Source organism: Solanum dulcamara, chromosome 8 (genome assembly GCF_947179165.1).
Source record: "Solanum dulcamara chromosome 8, daSolDulc1.2, whole genome shotgun sequence".
Taxonomy (NCBI): Eukaryota; Viridiplantae; Streptophyta; class Magnoliopsida; order Solanales; family Solanaceae; genus Solanum; species Solanum dulcamara.
Genome location: NC_077244.1, coordinates 73845847 through 73867534, shown reverse-complemented (window position 1 = coordinate 73867534; position 21688 = coordinate 73845847). Strand labels below are relative to the sequence as shown.

The window sequence follows — 21688 nt, the reverse complement described above, 5'->3', positions numbered from 1 at the left end:
GTTAAAAAAGAAAATGATCAAATTGGTCCTTATTTTAATCCTTCATATATTTATACCAGCTAGCTTAAATGAGATAGGGGTAGGTTTGGGTATACTCTACTCTTTCAAAACTTCACTTATCAAATTTTATTGAGTATGTTATTATTGTATATATATACTAAGTCATTGAAATAATTCTCTGTGTTTAGAAAAAATGATTATTTTAATCCTAAATCTTAAAATAGAGATACAATTAATATCCTTAATTAAGTTTAACCAGCAATTCATTTGAGTTGCATAAAGACATTATGCATAAATAGCAGCGAATCCTTTCAACCATAACCAAATCCTATATGATTGGAAGAAAGGCTAACTTTTGCCACTAAAAACTCTTGTACTAATTATCAAGTATTTTTTTGTAAACAAAGAAATTATATAATATATATTATTAAATAATTAATAAAAAATAATATCTATAATTACTTAACCGTCCAAATTTAATGAATTGGTCGTTTGCCACCAAAATTAAAAAAGAAACCCATAAACCCCTAAAACCCCAGTTTGGGTTTCTGAGACCATACACACAAAACGAGAGAGAAGCTCTCTAAATTATCAAGAACACGCCATTGGAGCATGTAGTTTTATTGTCAAATCAATTCAAGGTTGTTATTTTCAGCTCCTTTTGAATGATCTTCCATTCTCTATTTCCAATTTCCCCTTTTTCTTTTCTGTACAAGAATGGACTCTTGTTATGCTGTAGAGAGAGTTTAAAATTGTTGACATGTTTCTCAGGATTCACAATTTTGGTTCTGGTAAATAACAATAATGTCTTCGAGATTTCAAGCTTCTATATTGGTGGCTTCTCCATCTTACCCCAATTCTATCGCTTGGTCAGAGGAGAATTTAGTGGCAGTGGCTTCCGGTCATATTGTTACCATATTGGTAAATTTCATTCTCTTGTACCTTTCTTGTAATAATATTTGTAAAAGTTTGTATCTTTGGATATTTAACAAGCTTTTGATTTAGTATCATTGATTAGACATTGAATCAACAGACGTGCTACTGAAAAGTAATATTTTTCTTTCTTTCAGAATCCAGCTAAACCATTTGGATCACGAGGTCTCATTACCATACCTCCTGGCAAACCTTTTTCTATTGGGTTGATTGATAAAAAAGGTAATGTTATTTGTGTATTACAGTTGATTTTTAGTGCATAAATGAGATCCTTGTTAGCACAAGATGATGTTGTCTGTACAGAACCATGTTTTGTATAGGTTCTTTGCTTTACTACCACTTTGGTATCAGGAAATTACCCACATCAGTAAACTTATTAATGGTCCGTATATATGTTCCAACTATTAATGAATTTCTACTTGGAATCTTCACAGATTTGCTCTCTGATTGTATGTTACATATTGCATTATCTCGAGACTCCTCTGCTCAAGAAAAACAATATCGGGAAAATCGGCCATGTGTCCGGTCAATATCCTGGTCACCTATTGGATATGCTTCAAATTCTGGGTATGAGCAATGAAGCATATCAGTTTAATGATCTTTGGTCATTCTCAACACTAATTGTGAATAACAATGTTTTTGCTTGGTGTAGTTGTTTGCTTGCAGTATGCACTACTGAAGGACATGTAAGGCTTTACCGGATGCCATTTCATGAGTTTTCAGCAGAGTGGGTAGAGGTATGAATCAAGGATGCACAATAGTATATTCATAACTTTTTGGTACTCTACTTGTTTTTGTTTGTTGGGGTGCCTCAAATGTATAGACAAGAAAGATGTTACTGTCTAAGATTTCAATATACAAATTGAATCAACTACATTAACCTAAATGGAAAGAACCACAGTTGACGATATGGAAGAGTATATAATTTCTTGAGTTCCGGTGCAGTAAGGCTTCGCCGGATCATGTGAATAGAAAATGTTCAACATATGACTAAATTGATGCTGTGAAGAACTATAAAATTCTTTATCCTAAAAAATAAATAAAAAGTACCAGTGTAATCCTCTAGGCGGGGTCTGTGGAGGGTAGAGTGTACGCAGACCTTACCCCTACCTTGGGGGTAAAGAGAGGTTGAGGGATTAGCATTATTGAACCAATGATAAAGCACTAACATCTTCCTCGTTGGGGCTCCATGCACTGGGAAAAGGCTGTTTCTGGAAGACCCTCAGTCCAAGTAATGCACATCAAAGCAGTTTGAAAAAAAAATACAGAGTGCCACTGGTACATGTCCTTAATCTCCACTGGTACACCTCTTGCCTCTAAAAAAAAGAACTATAAAATTCTTTTGTTTCATTTTGATCTAATTTTTGCTTTGTGTGCATCATTTTTGTGGCTTTTCAAACTTAAAGAACCAAGTACCATTGGAAATGCAAAGGAGATAAAGCTTACGTACTGAATGGGAATCTATCTTGAATAAGATCACCTAACACTCCATAGTGCTGATCCTGTACTCTTGTAGACCCTTAGTTTCACTTGGTGCTGAGTTTAACCTGCCTTCCACCGTTTATAAAAGACCTTAGAGCTGCCTAACCAGTAATTCATCTTTGCATGGTTGAAGAATGGGCAACTTCCTCACAGATTGAAGACTTTAATACCCAGTAATATTCTTTTGAAACACAATATTTTTCTACTTCAACAAATGCCTGAAAGCATTCAATTAGTTCATGGCTTTAGTTTTAGATTGTATTCCTGTTCAATTCTTATTCCAGATCCTTTATCACTTTGGTGTGAATACCACTCTCCAATTCACATCTAGAAGTTCAGGTTAGAACTTTAGAGTCCTCAGTGATCAAGCCACATGGTTCTCTTGAACAATTTCCAATGGCCTTCTCCCGTTTCTCCATAATGTTCTTCCGTCCTTTATCCTTCTAGTATCGCTCATTGATCTAATTATCAAACTTCAACAGGTCATGGATATATCAAACATGCTGTATAGCTATCTCACAACTACCAATTTTCAGGCAGCAAGCTTTAGAGTCTCTGAAGTTGCTGATGTAAGTTAAATTCTTTGCTTACTCCATTGTTTGTATTTTACTCTTTTCACATGAAACAGTGCCTCTTCTCTGTATATTCAGCTGTATTTGATTTGACGTAGTTTCTGTTCTAACAGCCTAGTCAAGCTTGCTTTGATGAGGGAGATGATGATGATCTGCCAATCTCTATCATGAGAAAGGAACTTAAGCGTCGGAGACTGAACGCATTGCCTGTACTTGCTGATCTCTTTGGTTCCTCCAAGTATTTTCACAATGCATGAATGTTGTACTATCACATGCTATAATTACTTAGACTGCAAATAATGTAGACGGCAATAGAAAAGAAAAGAAGTGAACATTTAAGAACTACCTTTACTAAATGATTATGTACTTATTTAGATGACGAAATTCGCTTATTACCAACTTCAATACGAGTTTTTCTTGTGATGCTATTACTTTTTTGCTAGGCGATGGAGGTCAAAGCATGCAGTCAGAAAGAGAAAAATACTTTTACTGCTCCTCGCTTAAGAGCAAGGTTTTCTAAGAAAGTTGATGGAGATTGCAGCCAATCACTAATCACTGCCGAGGAATATGCCTCTCGCAATGCGATGCTGTCCTCACTCATTGTTGCATGGTCACCCTGTCTGCCACAGACATCTGAATCTGGTATATCTACTGCTAATGGCTTGACCAGTAGTTGTTCTGTACTTGCAGTTGGAGGGAAGTCTGGCGTACTATCATTGTGGAGAATTCATAAACCAGAAAGCTACTCTATTATGAACAGCCCTGACTCAAATAAAATATTGCTTGTTGGACTTCTTGATGCGCATGATACTTGGATCACAACAATCAATTGGGGCTTGTCCATTTCTGATGCTTCAGATCCTCTGCTTTTATTGGCCACTGGATGTTCTAATGGGAGGTATGTATCTATGTTGATATTATTCAATATTCATAGCAAAAAAGCAGTGATGGGTGCAGTATACTTCAACACATTCTGCCATGAAACTAAAAGAAGTTAAACTGAAAAGAAGTTGTTAGCATGCCGACTCCACTATTTTTCACCTGATTGTCTAGAGACTCCTCTGCTTTGTTTTTCCACCTTAGTATTAATCTTATCTTCTGAATAAACAAATCAAGAAAAGAAAATCCAAAATAATCTAGAGTACGTGGCTTCTAGATGAAGAGATGAGGTGGTTTTATAATTGCCAATGAGTACAGAATAAAGTGTCAAGTGGGAAGAACAGTTGAATGACAGCCTTAAATAAGCTAAAAGAACGTTATTAATAGTTAACGTTTTATTGCCAATGAGGGAGAAATGAAGTAATCAATTGGTAAAGCAAGAGGCCAAGAACAGTTGTGTCAAAGTTTCCAGGAAGAGATATGTGTTAGTGCCATCCTGTATTATAATGCTAAACTTCCTTGTTATTCAGGAAGAAATTAAGTAATCAAATGGTAATAGAACAGAAGAATGGAAGCTTTGAAGGACAGAAGTTTTAGTTAACATCCTAAATCAAACTGTTGGGAGATAATGAAACAAGACATCATGGATGCATTCCATAATTTTCATGAACTGGAGATATTTGAAGAGAGCTTTGATTCAACTTTCATAGCTCTAATCCCCAAAAAGAAAGGAGCTAAGGAATTGAGAGATTTCAGACCTATCAGTTTGATAGGAAGTATCTATGAACTGTTTTCAAAGGTGCTGACTGACAGACTAAAAAAGGTGATGGAAAATCTTGTGGACTCTCAACAAATGTCATTGATTAAGGGGAGGAAAATTATGGATGCTGTTTTGGTGGCTAATGAAGCTCTTGAGTCAAGGATCAAGCAGAACAGACCTGGCATTCTATGCAAGCTAGATATAGAAAAGGCATATGATCATGTTGTCTGCTCCGGTCATCTTTATCCTTCTCACTGTTTCCAGAATTTCACACCAAATCGGCAGTTTGATGATGTAGCTGTCAGTTTCCATCTCCATCTCTCTAGGGACCTCTGAACCGTCACATCTAACTTTAAACCTGGTCCAGCACAGATGATTTTTGTGTGAGGTTTCCTCCTCTGTTTGAATCCATCCCCCACACATCTCGTCGATCTGCTTGAAAGTGGTTTGCAACCACATGTTCAGAGGCAAAATGTAGATACGGTTCCAAAGCCAGCTTCTTGCTACCTCTTCTGGCTAACATCCAACAGTGGGTGACCACCATTAAAGCGTCAATTTGGATTTCTTCCATCTCCAATCCCCATGGATGACATGATCTGCTTCCTTTCTAGATGGAAGTTCAAACAGAAACCCGGAATCATTCATTGCATACACATTGATACCGTGTGAAGAGTTCCACTCACTGCACAGCATCTCCGTATGTCATAACATCCTGATTCAAACTGATGCTAAACAACCATACTAATTGCAGAAGACGCCTATAAATGTAGATGTTGGTGTCAATTAATGCAATGGCCTGCAATATATTGCATTTTTGCACGACTTAATAGCTTCAACAATTTATTCTTCTTACTTTTCATTTTGTAGTGTGAAGATATGGCAGGCGTGTTGCAGAAGACTAGTAGAATCATCAGAACTTAGTGATTTACCCTTTTCGCTATTGAAGGAGGTCTCCTTTTGACGTACAATTTTCTTTAATATTCCTTTTTCACTTTTTCATCTCATTATCTGTTTCTTTTGTCTAAACAGGTAAAGGCCGCCGACTTTGCGATGGCCTCTATGGTTTCCCTCACTGTATCTGGGCAGTCACCTAACAAAATGCTTTTAGCCATTGGCAAGGGATCTGGATCAATTGAAGTGTGGACTTGTGACATTCTTGTTCGTAGATTTGAGAAAGCTGGCTCCTGTGATGCCCATAACCATGCTGTGAGTTCTTGTCAATACTCAAATCCTTACCTCTTTAGCATCTGGAGATATTAACTTGTGTTGATGTGTTCTAGGTTACAGGTCTAGCTTGGGCTTTTGACGGACGTTGCCTATACAGCTGCAGCCAGGTAAGCTGCTTTATTATCTGGTGTTTCTACTTGGACTATTTTATGTCTGTTTTCTGACTTTCGTCCTAAACATTTAAACCACAATGTACCATTCTCTGAGTAGTGTTATCAACCTAATGGAGAGCACTCTTTGGATATCTCTCTGACTATGATGGCTGTGAAAGTAATGTAGCATACAAGAATTTTCCCAATTCCGTTCCCCAAATCCCTATGTGAGATTATTATTTTTGGTAACCAAACAGTTCTATTTACCAAACTCGATGTGAGATTTACATGGAAGTTCTTGCATTTTGAGCATAATTTAATAATAGATAAACTTTCTTCCTGAATATTTTGCAGGATGACTCAACACGCTGCTGGATTTTACATGAAAATTCCCTGTGTGAAGTACCTATCCCTTCCAATACACCTGGTGTGGAAAGCTCTGCTGATGTACGCACATGTATCTTGGTTAATGCATCTCTATCACCAGCTGTTTCATAAATGAAAAATTCTTTGCAGGTGCCAGATGCATTTTTTTCTTGTTTTGGTCTAGCCGTATCTCCGGGGAATCTGGCGATGGCTGTGGTAATTCTTCATCCCTTCAGTCCTTATTTTGAGTGTGGTTTGTCTGCATACTAATTCACAATTTTCAATGAACATAGTAAACAACAATATCCTGGTTAGGCAGATCATATTCAAGAGGGATGTTGCCCCACTCCATCATCCATTCAAAGTTTCCAAACTGCTCCACTCTGTATCTGTTCCTTGTTGTTTATTGGTCTAGTTGAAAAATTCCCTCTCCATTTCAATTCATTCAACACAAGAGTGGTAATACACTCAGCAAAGTCTTTTACTTCATAATAACTCACTGAATTACCACCAATTCTTATCAGCAGAGGAGAGAAACAGCATTAAAATCACCTGAGACTAGTAAGGCCTGTGGCATATTAATAAGGCTGTGCCATAGAGTTCTTCTCTGTTCCACTGTATTGAAGCCATAAAGAACTGCCATGACACATTGAAAATTGGTTGTAACATCTCGAACTTCACAATGGATAAATTGGGCATCAGCCTTAAGAAGTGTGACATTGTAGTGTCAAGTATCCACAAGATCCAAATCTTTACCATTTACAGCATGTGGTAGTTATTTAGGAAGCCCCATCCTGGGGCAATGAGTTTGGAGATCCTCTTACTTCTATGTTGTTTGACTCTGGTGGCCAATAAACTTATTTTTTTGGTTTTCATATAATTCCTCAGCTCCTTTTGCTTATAATTTTTATTCACCTCCCTGATATTCCACACGAAGAAAGTCATAAGGATGTCGAGGACTCTGATTGACATTGTGATCTCCCCTCTGCAATAGTTGGAAACTGTTTCTAAGCGGCACGTTCTTATGAACAAGCACAGATCCAAGCATTGGAAAACTATCAAGATTGAGTTCTTGACTCTGTGAACTCTCCTATCCTCTTGAAGTTTGTTGAGTTTGAAGCTTTTCAACCTGGGGAACTACAGGAAACCCCTGATGTAATTTGCTTACTTCAGGCACTGTATGCAACTTTGCACTACTAGGCCATTGTATTTGCTTGCAAAGGGATAACATCTTCTTGTTGATTGGCCTGGATGGGCTGACTAGTGGATACAGCGTTCTTTGATTTCCATTCCTGGACCACCTTCTTTGGTGCACCTTGCCTTCTATTCTGGTCACCTTGTTGGACATCAACTTTTTTATGGGCAGGGCATATATGTCCAATAGTTAAGCATTGAGAACTATATTGTGGTTTCCAGTCGAAGTCAACAGGCTGCCACAACTCCAACAACTCATTGATAGATTGGGGAACTTTACCCAAAGAGGAATATCAGTCAAAACCTCCTCACTGAAGTTAAAATCAGTGTTCCATGGCTTCAATATCATTGGTTTATTCCTGATGATGTATGGTCCGGAGTATAGAATCTCAGTCATATCAACATACTTTGGAATCTAACTACATAGTATCCTTCGTCATGTAAGAACAGTTCGGATCAGCAATCTTATTCCAAGTCTGCTTGATATACCTATAAATGAGGGAATATCCAGGAGAGTCTCTAATCACATAAACAATTAATGAGCATTTCCACTTCTCTATTTCAGGGTCTACTTCCTCCTTTTCCAGTTGAACAACAGCTTGTCCATTAACAAGTTGGGGAGGGAAGTAGGAAAGTGTCATACCATTATCCGTGGATCTATTACCTGAGAAAAGAGTGGCCCGCTCAGGGTTAGGTTCCAGGTCTGTCACTTCTTCCATCACTTTGGCACTTACTGGGGTTTCTGGCTCCCGCTCAATAGGTCTCTTACTGTGCACAATACTCATTATTGGGGAGCTGAGATTTGAGTGAGCCGCCCCCAGTAGCTCATGGGGTTGTGAATCCCCAGCTTGAACTTCGTCTGCCTCATTACTTGTATCCTCCTGTGCCAATTTGCTGGAACTGGATGAGGGTTTCAGCGGCGTCAACTGTTCCATATGATAGGGTGCTTTGAATATGAGGCTTCCGCTGACAATCGAACCCCTTATTTTTGAATGATTGATTTTGTTTTTTCTCCCCTGCCTGCACAGAATAACCTGACAACTTTATCCGCTAATATTAATCTAGTAAAATCACACTGAAATATCTTACAGGAAACTCTCCCATAAAAGCTCAGCAGATAGATAATTTTTGCCAGCATCTTAGGACCATCTTGGTATTTGTTCTTAGAACAGAATACGACTAAGTCATGTTAAATCTTGATCAGTATAGGTTTTCAGCAGTTAAGTTCAACTAGAAACTCCCTCCTGAAACTATTATACGCCCTTTATAAGATCTACTTTTCTTTCGTCAAGCTTCTTGCATTATAAACAGATCATCAGGTAAAAATCCTTCTTTAATAATGGTAATTAGTGAATGAGATGTTATTCTTTTATGTTCTGTTTTAATACTTCTATACCAACAAAAGTTATATACACCGTGCAGGTAAGAGCTTTTTCTACCGAGCTACTAAATCAAATGTATGAGGCAAGGTATGCTAGTTCCCCTTTTTTGGCTGTTTGTTGTTATGTATTTGTAGATGCCAACTTTCACCAGGATCTACGTATATATTTAACAGGTTACAGGCTAAAGTTTTATCATCTACTAATAAAAACTCGTCCATGCTCTTGATAGTATTTTTTACAAAAGAAGGGTCTGGAAGATTCTTTTTTTCAACTATTAGTATTTTTTTTATGACAGTGGTGTTCTCCACTGGGTACGTTCAACCTCCCAGTTTCAACAAATTCCAGAGTTCGCACTTTTAGAATGCTTAAAAGTCCATATAGTTTTCTAGATCCCTTTTCTCTTCCGTTTCCTCATCTTTTGTGAGGGAAAAGTAGGTTTGATTGTTAAAGCTATACCACTATCATTCTCAAAAAAAGCTATACCATTATAGTAATCAATGAGTTCTTCTCTCCTACACAGATTTCCATATCTGCTAGGTGAAACTGCTACTTTCCAATGTCCGTAGATCTATCTTTCAATTAAAAGTATACATAATCTACATGATCAAAGCATGGATGTCTATACTTGGAACTGTCATTCTGATAAATGATATTTCGTTGATTATTGACATGTTGTCTTCTGTAAAGTTAAGGTTTACATCTTTTACGGATTCACATTAATATGGACCAGAAATAATCTGACAACTGCCCTGTGCTTCTGTCTAATCTATTTTTGAAAAAAGAGACGATAAACTAGTGGCAGTGCTTTAGTGGGAAGGATAGCTTGCTTGAGAAACTAACATCACTTTGTTCAAAACTTTCAGAGCTCTGAAAGCTGCAGTAGAATTTCTATGGATTGGAGGACAGCAACTGGAGACTTCCTCTGCTGTTTGTCCAGATTTTGATGTTAAAGTATTCCCAGATTTTCCTGAGAAAGAGCTAATTAATTGGGAGAATAATATATTATGGTCATTAAATCAGCATGAACCTTTGGATAAACCACTGATTGTTTGGGATGTTGTAGCAGCACTCTTGGCCTTTAAACAGTCTATTCCGAAATATGTGAAACATATTGTACTTAAATGGTTGAAGTCTTCTGTTGGAGTTTCTGCAAACTTGTCTGAAGCAATTAAATGCCTCTCAGAAATCTCCTCACGTAAGTTGCAACTCCTCAACATCATCAGCAAGCTGGTAGTCTTGAAAAAAGTGGAGACAGATAAATTTGATGGGAAATCACAGCTTTTGGAGGTCTTCGGTGGTGCTCAAGATGAAAGATTGGATTGGACACATCTTCATTCAAATAGTGAAATGGAACTGAGAGATAGGCTGGTTGGCTATAGCTTTACTGTCTTTCTTGATGCCGCCTCTGCTTCTCATGGAAAGGGTAGTAAACCTGGTTACTGGGTCCCTATTGGAACAGCACAGATGGAGCAGTGGGTTGCAATTCATCGTAAAGATATAAAGAATCATCTGAGACTTCTTGCAGACGAAGTACGAACCGTTGAGAAGAGGTAGTCCCACCACATGCCTGCTTTAATAACTTCTCTTATGCATGATCTATGCCATTTGCATTGTCTTTGTATTTTCAACGTTCTGATGTTTCAGTTTTTTTTCCAGCTATATTTAGTGTATATTTTTTTAGTGTAAAATAGAGTAATATTTAGTGATCTAAAAATGGTGCTCATTTTCTCCTAGATCTTAACTATATACGAACATTGATTGGTTTAAGGAATATAAAAGGAATTGATGAAAGAAATCTGCATTTTATCTTTCTTAATGTTTGAATTCTATCTTAACCAGTTGATTAGGTTTTATCACATTGATGCAAATAAAACTTCTTTCTTAATGATGGAAACTTTGAATTTTCATGTGCCAGTTAGTTATTGTTTATTCTGTAGCTATTGACCATTAGTATTCAAGTTGATCGTGGCGTGATGATACATATACGAGTAACATGTTCTTGTTGATGTTGTTGATTCTGACTCAATGTGTCTTATTTTGCAGTCAGCGTCCCCCCTTTTGTGAATATGTGGAGGAGGAGGAATGTAGTTTCTGCTCAGCATCAGTACCATTTGATTCTCCAGATTCCGCCGTCTGTCAGGGGGTGAAGTGTGATACTGGAAATAGTCCGAGACACAAACTATTTCGATGTGCTGTTTCTATGCGTATCTGCCCAATTTCTCCAGTATGGCATTGCATGTGCTGTCAGAGATGGGCTTCAAAATTAGCCCCTTCGCCCCTTTTCAGAATGTCTGGATGTCCTTCAGATTTCAAGTCTAACACAGATGATGAACATCCAAAACCTTGGTGTCCCTTTTGTGGGATTCCTTTAAAGAAATTACTGCCAGAATTTCTACTCTCACCATCCTTTGTATAGGTCAAGTAAATAGAGACTAATTACTAGTAAGTTGTAATGTTAGTTGACTTCATCAAAAAACCATAATTATGTTTGTCAAAAGTAACTGATGTAGAGTGAATTACTACTTGTAAACAATTGCTTTAATTATGGTTTTTTCCTATTCAGTCTAAGCATTATGTTGCGTCCCCCATTTAGCCTGGTCGTGATGGGGTTGCACCAGGGGTTGGTCTTTAGCCTGTTTTTATTTGCTTTAGCGATGAATAGATTGATACAACATATTTAAGGGGAGGTGTCATGGTGCATGTAATTTGTAGGCTATCTATGTAAATATTCTCCCTCTTGCCGTGGCAAATTTCAGGATATATATTCATAGACACTTACATTAAACTGGGAGAAATACAAAATGATCATGATATACTATTGCTGCTATAAAATTTACCAGCGTGCAAGCTTTTGGGTCAATTTCTGTTTAATGAGAAAGGAATTCACTCTTTTCAGTACAACTTTTTCGTAATTCTATTGTTTATTACATTTGTATGAAATCAGACCAAGATATTAGACAAATCAATTTGAAATCAAAGGAGAACAAATGTAAGTTCTTTAAACTCTTTTATTTTAGGAATCTTTACATAGATACCTGGCCAACGCTAGATTCACTTTTTACGTTTCCTAACCAATACATATTAGTATGCAAATTATACATGATCTACACATATGTTACATATCCACCATGTATTCTAAATTTGAGTAGTTAGAAGAACAGTCATTTAGGTCAACTCTTCTTAATAAATATTTTTTAAAAAAAAGAATTGAGCAAGTCTTTACAAACTCAACAAGCTCTATAATACCACGTCCACCCAAAGTTGGCAACTAATTCAATTTAGAGGTTGGTTAACTTAGATCTAAAAAAAATTATTGTTCAAACAAAATTTGCAGATTGACAAACTACATGATTATATTTCTAAATCGTAGTTGTCTTACTTTTTATAGCTACTTGGTAAATGCAAGATGTAAATTGTATTTTTATTTCATCCTCTCAAAAGGCAGTTGTCCCCAAAAAATCCACTTCAATTCTTGGCGTTTGCTAAAAAGTATGACAAGAATATAGCCTGGCTATTGTAAGCAAGAGTAATGGCAAAGGAATAAAATTACCTATATTGGGGTGTGGGGTGAACCTAAGCAAAACTAATCAGGTTGTTAGGCATACCTACATCAGCATAAGTAGCATTACTAAAGACCGTCTTTATTCCCAATTGCCTAAGCTTGCTGGTCGGAGTTACCGAATAGTTGTGCTGGTGGGATGCAACATGTATGCGTTTGAACGCCAATGTTTAAAAAGGAAAAAAAAATGGCCTTGCATTCTTAAAATTAATAATTTACATGTACAAATAATGCAGAAAAGGCAAAGCATGTAAAACTGCTATCCTACATAAAGCTCCACAATGAGAACTTGGAAAATTCCAAATTCAACCATACTAATTACATGTTTAAAGAAGAATGTCAGCAGCACCCCAATCCGCGAGGTTATCTATTCACACAACTGCCTATAAATGGTAAAAGGACACAACTTCTATTTCCTTTGCTTTTTTGCTGGAATCTCCAGTTGCGACTCAACCTGCCATCCAAGTTGAGGTGAATGGTTAACGTCTAGTCCATTTGAGTGGAACAAGAGAATACTCCATAATGACAAAGCAGTGAAGTCAATTTTATCTTAAAATGTTTCAAGTTGGATAGATAAAAACAGATTATATATACTGAAAAGGCCGAGGGAACTTACTGTATTTGACAGTTGCTCGCGGATATATGCCATTGACCTCAACATGGCACCTAAAGTATCTCTAGAAACCTGAAATTTCACCTCTGACTCTCCTAAAGTTGTTTCTGTATCTTGAAGCTGAAAAGAAAGAGATTCTGAATCAGTAAGACAAATCACAGCAGAAGCTAATGTGTCTACTTAACTTTACAAGATAACAGCTGAACACTGCATTTAAACAGTGTTCAAATCTGAACATTGCTGCCTTGAATTCTTAGCACTCTCTACATGAAAGAAGTTTCAATTAATTCACAGGCTGACAATAAGTTTGCAGCAAATTCACAACCTTATGAAGAAACATACAGGAAGTAGGCAAAAACGAATTAAGACTTAACAATGAAAGGATATTTTGACAATAATAAAAGCAAATAGACCACACCCCAAAGCACTACAACTCAACCACATGCTCTGACTTGTGAGCTCTCTCTCATCAAAGACAATTGTTTTTGTACAAACAAACTATCAACAGATGTATTACTACAGGACAACCAACCATTCCATTTTGACTAAACTTAAACAAAGGCCACTTCCGAACAAGCAATGAGAGAATACAAAGAAAATCATCATAAATGCTTGAATTTTATTGGATAATCTTCATAAGCGGCTTCCAGTCAGAAAATTCAAAGTTCTCCTTCCAGCAGATAACAGAATACACTTTGACAGTGCTACACTCTCCGAGAAGTCAAAAAGGGATTTAGGTTCTGACTAATAAGGTTCATGCATGGTCTAGGAGATTCAGATGAATGAAATCTTCTTTTTTAGAGGTACTCCCAAATTTGAACAAATCAATAAGTTTGAGAGAAATTGATGAAAAAAATGCAGTGTTTGGTGTTATGGGCAATAAGGACTAGGACACCAATCAGCAGAAAGACTGAGGTGTTAAGGAGGAAATTGTTGGGATTATACTATTGCCTATTTGTCAATCTATATTGTGTATCCAGCCTCAGTACTGCCTAAAATATGAACTATATTTACGTGGACCATTCTGGGGTGTACCACAGGATTCATTTCTAAGTTTATTTGTCTAGATTTTGCACTTAAAGTGTGTGGACATGAGTATTAGGAAAAAGTATAGTGCTACTTTGAGGAATGCTCATTTATCCTTCATACCGAGTTGAATTTTTCATTTTTTCCTGATAGTCCCCTTACCTGGTTTACTTCAGAAAAGAAAAGAAAAAGTAATTTTCTGATGACGCAGTTGCCTAAGAGATGTGCTGGCATTGTATGTCACAGAAGATTAAATTTCTTTTGTGATCCAGACAGATTTACCATGTCCTTATACCAACTGCCTGTTCCTCTCCCCAAAAAAAGAGAGTAAATAACGAAGCAAAACAGCAGGATAAGAAACATATTGGCACTTAAATGAGGAATATGATAAACTGGAGGAGAAAGAACATGACAGAGAGAATTAAGAGGAATAAAAAGGGAATTGACATCAAGAGAAGAGGAATAGATAACATCACCTTCTCATCAGAAAATAAATAAATTATAGTCTGTGTACACACCTAATAGTTAAATTATAATAGAAATGATATTACTTCAAATTTTCCACACAATACCTTCAGATTGATGACAGCAACCCTATTAGCTGGGGCAGAGAGTTGCTCGCTGATATAAGCCATAGACTTCAACATGGGCTCTAGTGTGACCTGGGATAGCTGAAACTTAACTTCTGATTCTCGTGAAGGAGTCCTAATGTAATCTTGCAGCTACAACCAAAGAAACTCAGTAAACAATAATTGAATAATCAAATCCGTGACATATCAGCAGTAGAGAAAATGATAACTGAAATTAACCAAAGGCACATGTGGTCAAAAAAAACAAAGGAAGAACACAACCCTGACATCCCTATCCAAAACACATCAGTCACATTATCAAAACAACAATGAATCAATTTACCAACATGATGGTCTTTAAAAAGAAGTTAAAACAGTGAACTAAAATCAAATTATACATAAAGCTCTGAAATACACCTTCAGGTTGATGACAGCAACTCTATTCGCAGGTGCCGAAGTTTTATTCTCCATCACCCAAGTCATTGACTTGAGGCAAGGAAGAATCACCTAAGAATCCCAAAAAGTCAATAGTGCACACTGTGTTGAGAAATCTGTTAGTGAAATTAAATAAGATAAAATGAATCTCAGTACCATGTTATCTGCATGACCATCATCACGGTGAAGAGAAACAGGGGCCATGCGCTGGGGATTTAAATCAGCAACAGCCCTAGCAGGACTACCAGTATCATTAAGATTAAAGCGCTTTGTCATTTCATCTTGTCTTGGCCACAATAATGGTGTCATTTCTGAAGCAGAGGTAGACGTCCTCGGATCATCATAGCCAACACAACTGGCTTGTGAGCTAGGAGGTGAAACTTTAGCAACATTTCTTTTTGCAAGAGCCGCCTTCTTCACTCCTCCTTTAAGAGCACCTAATGCAGCATTATATGTCTCTTGAGATACAGCCCCTTCTTCAGCACATCTTATGGCTTCCTTGCAGAGGCTGTTGTACCTCTGTGCCATTGATTCAGTACCATGAAGTTGCACACGTTCATCTGATTCAGCACCACACTTTGCATTTATTGTCCACCGCTTCAAGATGTAATGAGATGGCAATGTAAGAATATTAGTTACTGTAAAAACTGTAAGAATATGTCTACAGAGGATACCACTACATTCAAACATCTGGCAGCTACAATTTGCTTTTAGTTCAGATATATTCAATGAGACAAGGTATGCTTTCTGGTCATCCTCAAATTTTGCAACTCTGAATGTGCTGATAACACCATCTCCATCAATTCTGTTTGCAGTGTAGACAAATGTCTCCACTAACTCTTCTTGAAATTTTAAGAATATTTTCTTCGTGTATAAAGTTGCTGCCTGTTTCTCCATTGGAGATGGTGTCCTTAGTGGTGGAGTGGTGCATATTGTATCAAAATCAGCTTCTGTTTCCTTCTCAAATGAATTCTCCAAAGCTCTTTCATACTGCCTGAAGAACAATGGCAATGTAATCTGTTGACTCACATAGCCATCGAAAAATGAGCATTCATATTCCTGGTTACAAGAAACGGCTGCAAAGAAAGTATCACGAAAATAAACTGGTACCCACTGGCGACGTGTATTATATATGGATTGAAGCCAATCATTCTTCTTCAGGTCATACTTATCAAGAATTATCTCCCAATACGATTCAAACTCTTCAACTGTCTCTGTCAAATTGATACAATTATAGAGTTCAACCTGGAAATTTGGGAACATGTGACATACATGAGCCATTCTGTCCTGGCCACCCCTTAATACATGCCACTTGTTGATACAGTGCCGTGTTTCCGGAAAAACTTGAGCAACAGCAGATTGTATAACAGTGTCCTGATCAGTAATTATTGAGACAGGGACACGGTCATTCATAGCGGCAAGGAAGGTCTTGAATAGCCAGACAAATGTCGCCTCAGACTCATCTAGAAGAAGTGCACAACCAAACAAAATTGTCAGACCATGATGATTTACTCCTGTGAGCGGAGTAAATGGGACTCTGCACTGATTAACTCTGTACATCGTGTCCAGTACAACGGCATCACCAAAATGACTGTATGCATTTCTTGACCTTGCATCAGCCCAAAATACATTAGACATGCGATTATCTTCGTCCAATTGTATGGCATAGTAAAATCCAGGATTCTCAGCCTGCATTTTCTTGAAGTAATCAAGAAGATTCTGAGCATCTCTCCCTAATGTTCTCCGTTGATTGCAATGTCTAAGAGAAAAACTCTGAAGTGTAGTATTCTTAACATTTTGATCCGACTCTTCAGGACGAGTTCTCTTAGCTCCATGGTTCATCTCTGCAGGGATGCGGTTACCGTCTACTGAGACATACATTACACCACTTGGAACAATTCCAACACCCTGATTATTCTCAGGTACATTCTTTTTTGTCACCGAAAAATGCTTGTGCGATCTCCGATAATGCACCTTATTGGGATACACAAGGGAGTGACTATGGTCCTTCACATATTTGGTCACAACCCACTTGTTTTGACCTTTTAACTCCACTCTAAGCATTGCATCACAGGATTCACCCGACACTCTTCTCAAACCAACCTTGTCACATAAGAAATCAGTCTTCAGTCGATTAAACTGAGAGACACGTGTTGTAAAACCCAAACGCCTAGCATACTCATCATAGAATTTCTTTGCTTGATCTCCAGAAAGAAATACCATACCCATTTGCGGCTCAACAATGTTATCTCCATCAGGTGCATTTGATCTTCCGTTTACATTCGCTTCTCCACTCTCACCGGGCTCATCATCGCCGTCATCAGTTATGCCACCTTGCTGGTGCATGTTCCCTACTTCAACATCGATCACTTCAACATCCATCCCGGAACATGTAAACCACTTTAGGAAAATAATTTACATTCATAGAGGTACTCCAGCACATATCCTTAAAGATGCCATACATAACCACGTAATGACCTGCAAAAGGTTGTCACTTTTCCAGTATTCACCATAACAACCAGCTTTAGCTAGTACTTTTCCTTTGATCCTACATTTCCTTCATTTACCATGTCCTCATGTATTCAGCTATCGAAATTGAGCAAAGTAAAGCAAGCATGAGTACTTGCCTACAAGTCAACAACACATTAACAAAGTACCCAATATAATAACATAAATCATGCATAACCAACTCAAATAATTTCAGCTCAATAATGGATTAAGAAACTCTACTTCCGTCAAAACCAGATGATATACTAGCACAATGTTTTTTTGTTGTCCTCAATCACAAACTATTCCTTTTAAGAGTTCATACAAAGTACTTCCTCTATCCCTTTTTATATGAAACTTTTACTACGAGAGTCGAAGCAATTTTTCCTGCGACCACAAGTTTTTGTATCATAAAAGTCGTATTGGCACTTTCATGTAACTTCTAATTATGTGCATTTTTGTCTCCGGAATTTTGAGATAACGAAGCTAGAGCTTACACTGAAAATTAGACTTCGCCAATTCAAAACAATTCACCTAATCAAACTTAAAATCATACTCTGTTAAGAAAATTGAGGGGAAAATATAAACAATACACTAAATACACAGATAGGCAGACACTCATGCAGATAAAAAGGTCCATATCACCATATGTATAGTCACGAACACGCACACACACAGCGACATATACATAGGTACATACATATATACATATACATATACATATATGTGTGTATATATCTCTATGTACAAGAGAGAGATAAACCTATGATCAGAGGAGAGAGAATTAAGGCCAAACGGATCTCAAACAATTTGCGATAAAACTACTTCCGGTATGGAAAGCTTTAAGTGAATTCAAAAACGACGACGTTTGGAAGCGTTTTTGGGAAGCTTTTGGGCACCGGCGAAGTTGCAAAGGCCGGAGGAGGAAGAAAACGGGGAGAGTTAGTGGGTGACCTGTGGATTACCAATGACTCTTAGGGTACATCAATTTTGAGCCGTTTGATTAAAATTAAGGGTGGAGATTAGTCTACAAGATACCTACTTGTAGTTTACGTCAAACTTATGCTCAGATGAAGATGTGGGTGGGCCCGGAGGATGCTGTTTTAGTACAAAAATACAACCACACTATGATATTTTGGATCAATCAAAACAATTTATTGAGGAAATGATGATATTTAATGACAAAAATTTTATAAATACCTATCGTTTAGAGGGTAATTATGAATATAGTTATAATTTTTGTATTTATTAAATGTAACAATAATTGTTATATCATGTGAATATCAATTTTATTAATGAAAGAGGTGTATTCAGGCGATAAAATATCAGTTTATCGACGCATGATATCTGAATTCTCTAACTATATAAAAGATATACAAGAGACAAATACAAATAGTTCAAGGCATTAAATTGTAATAATAAGTTAATTTTTTTATAAAAAAAAAACACTATTAAATTCTGAGAGGGGTAAGGAATAAGAAAAAACACTATTAATAGAATTTGAACCCTTCATTTTCAATGATGAAAGCTAGTGCTCAATATGTTAATTTGTACTTTGAAATTTAGAATTATAACAAATGTTATATGAAATAATTGAATTACAACTATCTTTTATTACTAAACCAACTTATTTTTCTTGTTTGGCCCGTGCTTGGAATCATCTAGTTACTTAATAAAACTAACCAAATATTATCGTCTTCATTAGACTCGGGGTGAGTTAAATTTCTCTCTCCATAATAACTTACATCATAAACCTTCTTAATATAATTTTATAAGTGAGGGTCTAGAGAGGAGAAAATATAAGTAGATACTTTTGTTGGATAGAGACGTTGTTTCTGATAATCCCTCGACTCAAAAGAAATATAACAACGCAATATCCGTAATAATCTGAATGTGGAAAAGATACAGAGGAAATTACAGAATAAATAGTTAAATATTTATGGGTACTTCTCTCTACTGATTCAAGTTGGTACTATTTTCCTACCAAGAATTGTTTCAAAAATCAAAGAAGGCTTGTGAAAAACATAATGGTCATGCCAACAAGGAATTGCATCTTGGAGAATACAATGATTGAAGCTGCATTATCTTTGTTGTCAGATGTAGGACTAGTTGAAAGCCCTCCTGAAAAAAAAAACTCATTATATTTGTAATTCCCAAATATTAGTAGTACTTTCCATATAAAGAAAAGAGGGCGGAAAATTTTAGAAAAATCAATAACGAAAGAATGCAAGAGTTTACCTGGTGATGGAGCAGGGCTTTCCTCACTTGCTATTGGAGCTCCGACTGGGATGCCAAGATCTTAAAAAAAAAAAAAAAGGAATTTTATCAGTTACAGATTGAATTTGATATTTAAAAAACACAATAAAATTAGTATTACTTTATTTATCCCAAAATGCATAACATATTTTTTTTAAAATCTCCAAAAAGGAGGGGAGGAGTTCGGCGTACGAGTGTCAGTTCATATACTTCTCTACGAGAATTCGAGCATTAAGTTTTAAAATATTTGGAATAAAATTTATATATTAAAATGTCACATGGGAATTATTATTTCACAATTTTCTTATAGTTGTACGATTTTAATAGATAACTATTTGATTTTCAAATAATAATGTCATCAAATAGGACAAAAGAGTACAAATATATATATTATGAAATGTAAATAGTATTCCTTTCGTTCTAAAATAATTGAATTGTTGGAGTATTTTTTAATGTTCAAAATAATTGAATTGTTCACTATTCAAGATAGATGTTGATTTTTTTTTTCAATTTTACCCTTCATTAATTAAATTTCAAGATTGAATTTCAAAAATAAATTAAATGGATATTGAGAAGTTAGCATGAAATTTGAAAAGGACAAAAATAAAAAAACATCACTAATTTATGTCTTTATTTTTTTAAAAAAAAAATGTATGTCATATTCTAAGGATTCAATTATTTTGGATTTCTATTTCCACAGATGTATTCAACATAAGTTAGTTTCAATATCTAACATTGTTGTCAAAAGTTTTACAAAAATCATTCATTAAGCGATCTGGTTAAAGGCAAATCCAAGCTAAAAAAACAAAGTAGATCCCCCAATTTCCCCTTCACAAATCTACAGTTCCCCAAATTGAAGATAAGATACAGAGAGTAAAACCGGTACCTGAGCAAGTGCTAGCTGGAGGAAACTCCAAACTACAAACAGAAGGAAGTTTAAGTGCCTTATCGACATCAATATTGAACCCAATTTTAGCACCGGCGTGAGCTCGGCCAAGCATTTGGCACAAGCAAATAGGATTACTATCTAGCAATCCAGCAATTTCCGGGCAACATCCTTTACCCGGTTCAGTCGAATTGCTTCCTCTTTCTACAAATGTGAAGCAATCGGACATGTTTACTAAGACTCTAAAGCAATCAACTCCAGGGCTCGGTGCCGGAGCTGCTGGTGCCGGCGGCGAGTCTTGTGCTTTGGTGGACGAAATCATGGGGGAGAACAGTGAGAGAATGAGAAATGTGGTGGCAATGGTTGTGGTGAATGTGGCCATTGTTATAGATTTGAGAGGAATGTGTTTAGCAGTGGGAAGTGAGTTGAGCAGTGTTGGAAAATAAAAGTGATGACTTGTACTCTTTAAAAGTTTCTTTTCAAAATATGAGCATCATAAAATAATGTTACAACCCATTGAGTTGGATCCCATTTTAAATGCTTGTTATACAAGTAATTTATCTTTAATTAAGAACATTGTTTGATTTTATAAATGTGATAAAAAATAAAGAATTGTGATGAAATGTAAAGAACGAAGAAAAAGAGGATAACGGGTGGGGTGTGAATAAGAAGAGGGTAGGTGGGTTGAAGAAGAAAAGATATGGGGTTAGATTTTTTTTTTTTAAAAAAAAAAATTTACTTCTGACGCACTATATTTTTTTAAAAAATTTTTTGCCACATCAGTTTTAGGGAGTAATAAATTTACTTTTAGGTAGTTTAGATGTGTAATATGTCGCCATGATAGTTTATGGGAATTTATGCCTTTTCCCTTTTGAATTTCGATCACAAGTTTGAACAAAAAGGTAGATTTGCTGCTTTTTTGTTAGCTGGAAATCATGCATAATTTTAGGAGATTTGAGTGGACTTCCCT

The 21688-nt window shown here is 36.4% G+C and overlaps 3 protein-coding genes across 6 annotated transcripts; 1 reads left to right on the top strand and 2 right to left on the bottom strand.

The window, feature by feature from the left end:
- The first annotated feature begins 487 nt into the window (after positions 1-487).
- Positions 488-11449, top strand: LOC129900996 (uncharacterized). The gene is made up of 16 exons (XM_055976096.1): positions 488-641; positions 772-921; positions 1071-1155; positions 1368-1500; positions 1586-1670; positions 2898-2984; positions 3101-3196; positions 3431-3885; positions 5494-5575; positions 5656-5832; positions 5907-5960; positions 6300-6392; positions 6462-6527; positions 8928-8974; positions 9751-10437; positions 10931-11449. The coding sequence occupies exons 2-16, from the start codon at positions 805-807 to the stop codon at positions 11301-11303; spliced, it is 2637 nt and encodes an 878-aa protein (XP_055832071.1). The 5' UTR covers positions 488-641; positions 772-804; the 3' UTR covers positions 11304-11449.
- A 1166-nt stretch (positions 11450-12615) lies between these two features.
- On the bottom strand, positions 12616-18573 carry LOC129898935 (protein FAR1-RELATED SEQUENCE 3). 4 transcript variants are annotated; one of them, XM_055973646.1, is made up of 6 exons: positions 18340-18573; positions 15246-17567; positions 15072-15161; positions 14658-14807; positions 13063-13179; positions 12616-12900 (listed from the first exon to the last, which is right to left on the bottom strand). In XM_055973646.1, exons 2-6 carry the CDS (start codon positions 17469-17471, stop codon positions 12856-12858), a joined length of 2628 nt encoding a protein of 875 aa, XP_055829621.1. In that variant the 5' UTR covers positions 17472-17567; positions 18340-18573; the 3' UTR covers positions 12616-12855. The 4 variants fall into 4 exon arrangements, with proteins under 4 accessions (XP_055829621.1, XP_055829620.1, XP_055829619.1 ...); XM_055973645.1 differs by having other exon boundaries at positions 15246-17675; positions 18340-18569; XM_055973644.1 differs by lacking the exon at positions 18340-18573 and having other exon boundaries at positions 15246-18327.
- Positions 18574-19437: 864 nt separating this feature from the next.
- Positions 19438-21331, bottom strand: LOC129900285 (non-specific lipid transfer protein GPI-anchored 12-like). Its single transcript, XM_055975222.1, has 3 exons — positions 20719-21331; positions 19815-19874; positions 19438-19697 (listed from the first exon to the last, which is right to left on the bottom strand). Exons 1-3 carry the CDS (start codon positions 21098-21100, stop codon positions 19579-19581), a joined length of 561 nt encoding a protein of 186 aa, XP_055831197.1. The 5' UTR covers positions 21101-21331; the 3' UTR covers positions 19438-19578.
- Positions 21332-21688: the final 357 nt, after the last annotated feature.

What these genes read in the sequence shown, in the direction of transcription:
- LOC129900996 (XM_055976096.1), top strand. Translation starts at nt 805, where the DNA reads ATGTCTTCGAGATTTCAAGCTTCTATATTGGTGGCTTCTCCATCTTAC. An exon ending in ACTGGATGTTCTAATGGGAG is followed by an intron (nt 3,886 to 5,493) that starts GTATGTATCTAT and finishes TTCATTTTGTAG; the next exon opens with TGTGAAGATATGGCAGGCGT. An exon ending in GGAATCTGGCGATGGCTGTG is followed by an intron (nt 6,528 to 8,927) that starts GTAATTCTTCAT and finishes TACACCGTGCAG; the next exon opens with GTAAGAGCTTTTTCTACCGA.
- LOC129898935 (XM_055973646.1), bottom strand. Translation starts at nt 17,471, where the DNA reads ATGGATGTTGAAGTGATCGATGTTGAAGTAGGGAACATGCACCAGCAA. An exon ending in ATGGTCATGCAGATAACATG is followed by an intron (nt 15,162 to 15,245) that starts GTACTGAGATTC and finishes TGGGATTCTTAG; the next exon opens with GTGATTCTTCCTTGCCTCAA. An exon ending in TTGCTGTCATCAATCTGAAG is followed by an intron (nt 13,180 to 14,657) that starts GTATTGTGTGGA and finishes CTTTCTTTTCAG; the next exon opens with CTTCAAGATACAGAAACAAC.
- LOC129900285 (XM_055975222.1), bottom strand. Translation starts at nt 21,100, where the DNA reads ATGGCCACATTCACCACAACCATTGCCACCACATTTCTCATTCTCTCA. An exon ending in TCCAGCTAGCACTTGCTCAG is followed by an intron (nt 19,875 to 20,718) that starts GTACCGGTTTTA and finishes TTTTTTTTTAAG; the next exon opens with ATCTTGGCATCCCAGTCGGA. An exon ending in AAGCCCTGCTCCATCACCAG is followed by an intron (nt 19,698 to 19,814) that starts GTAAACTCTTGC and finishes TTTTTTTTTCAG; the next exon opens with GAGGGCTTTCAACTAGTCCT.